The sequence below is a fragment of the Mus pahari genome, chromosome 15 (genome assembly GCF_900095145.1).
Source record: "Mus pahari chromosome 15, PAHARI_EIJ_v1.1, whole genome shotgun sequence".
NCBI classification, from domain to species: Eukaryota; Metazoa; Chordata; class Mammalia; order Rodentia; family Muridae; genus Mus; species Mus pahari.
In genome coordinates, this window is record NC_034604.1 from 55,482,437 (window position 1) to 55,484,216 (window position 1,780).

At 57.8% G+C, this 1,780-nt stretch overlaps 1 protein-coding gene across 1 annotated transcript in view; it reads left to right on the forward strand.

Annotated features, from left to right (window-relative positions):
* The first annotated feature begins 1,012 nt into the window (after positions 1 to 1,012).
* The window catches only part of Il17b (interleukin 17B), a 4,873-nt gene continuing 4,105 nt past the window's right edge, over positions 1,013 to 1,780 (forward strand). Inside the window, exon 1 of the mRNA XM_029546816.1 lies at positions 1,013 to 1,240. Coding sequence (XP_029402676.1) covers positions 1,013 to 1,240 — 228 coding nt within the window. The remainder of the gene's footprint in view (positions 1,241 to 1,780) is intronic.

A 1,780-nucleotide genomic window follows, 5' to 3' on the forward strand; every position in this document is an offset into this window, starting at 1 on the left:
AGTCCTGCAGGGGGATGGAGATCTCTCATGGAAGGTAGCAAGTGGTACTCCATGAAGGCTGTAACCGTTGGCTAGGAAGTTTGTCAGCATCTGCACCTCTGGCCTGGGTGGGGCACACAGTCTCAGAAACATGTTCACAGAGGGCTAGAACGGTGCAGAAAATATCCCAACACAAACAGTGTGGGATGGATAGGAACCAGGCCCAAAGCCCAGCCCCGATGACACTGCTAATTCACTGTGGAATACTGGGAAAATCTCCTTCTTGTCCAGGTCTCAGTTTCCCTGCCTGGCTAGAAAGTAGGCAGCCAAGCTCACCTGAGGCTGGTTGCGGTGGCTGGGGTTGTTTCTCTGGGAGATAGTGTTCCCTGGTGCTGGGCCAACCTGGTCTCAGTACATTTTTCTCTCCTGACCAACCAGCAGCCCATTCCTCCTCCACCCTCACCCCCTTGCCATCCCCAAGGCAAACGAAGCTGATTGTCTCAACTGGCGCTGTGGGTGCTGGCTGGTCAGCCAGCCGCAGGCCACAGGCAGAGGTGCCATCAGCCAGGGCCCCACCAGACACACAGGGCATTGTCCTTTGGTCAACAGCCCCTGGGCACCTCAGCCTGGCTCCTGGCCTGCCCCCACACACCCCTTACCGCCTGCCACTGTGCTAAGGCACAGCCAGCTGGGGGCCCAAGGCTCTCAGCTGACAGTGAGCCCACCCACCCACCCCCCAGCAACCCCTGTGGAGCTATAATTGCCTCAGTCCATCCTGTTGCTGCCATTCTCTCTCTACGGCATCTGGGGTTCCTGGCGGGTGGCAGCTGCGGGCCGCCGCCTGACTTGGTGGGATGGACTGGCCACACAGCCTGGTACGTGGTGCTCCCCTTACCCCACCTCCACCTTCTCTGTAAGTGTTTCTTTCCCATTGATTAATGGCTGCCTGTGTTTAGCTTGGAATCTGCAGGGACCAGTTCTGTCCTCTCCTCCAGGCCCAGAGAGACACAGAGCCTGGTCTCAGCCTGCCGTCATGGCCCAAGGCTGGGGCTCTGGTTCTGGACACAGCCTGGCCACACTGAATCCCTTTCAAACAGAAGCAACTAGGGAGATCCGGACAGACTCAGGCACTAGGGTTTTTCCAGGCCGGGCTTCTGGGATCTGGGCAGAATGCTTGATCTTAGGCAAGTCGGCCTGTCTTGTTTCCTATCTGGAAATTGAGGGGGAGGCTGTTGAGTCTGGTCCATGCTTCCCCTGCAAGGTGAGCTGAGGCGTGTGTGGGAAGCCTCACGGAGACAGCCTGGAGTGAGGGAAGTATTTCTGCAGCAGAATGTAGGACCAAGAGGGAGAATTTAGCAACCTGATTCACTGCTGCGGCTGGCCGGCGTTGACGCCAGCAAGGGGCTCTGCGAAGAGGGGCTAGGCTGGGGCTTGTTTTCAAGGATCAGAGCTTGCTGGGAAGCCTGGATAAGAAACTAGGCCTAGGCCCTGTGGACTGAGAGGTGCAGGGGAGGCATTGAGCCTGGTAAGACTCAGAAAAGTAGAGGGGAAAATCAACCATGGGGAAGGGCAGGTCAGCTTTGAAGGAGGGGGAGGGGGAAGGGAGAAGGGGGAGGGAAGGAGGAAGAGGAGGAAGAAGAAGAAGGGGGAGGAGGAAGAAGAAGGGGCAGAAGAGGAGGAGGAGGAAGAAGAGGAAGAGGAGGAGGAGGAGGAAGGGGGAGGAGGAAGAAGAAGGGGCAGAAGAGGAGGAGGAGGAGGAAGAGGAGGAGGAGGAAGAGGAGGAGGAGGAAGAGGAGGAGGA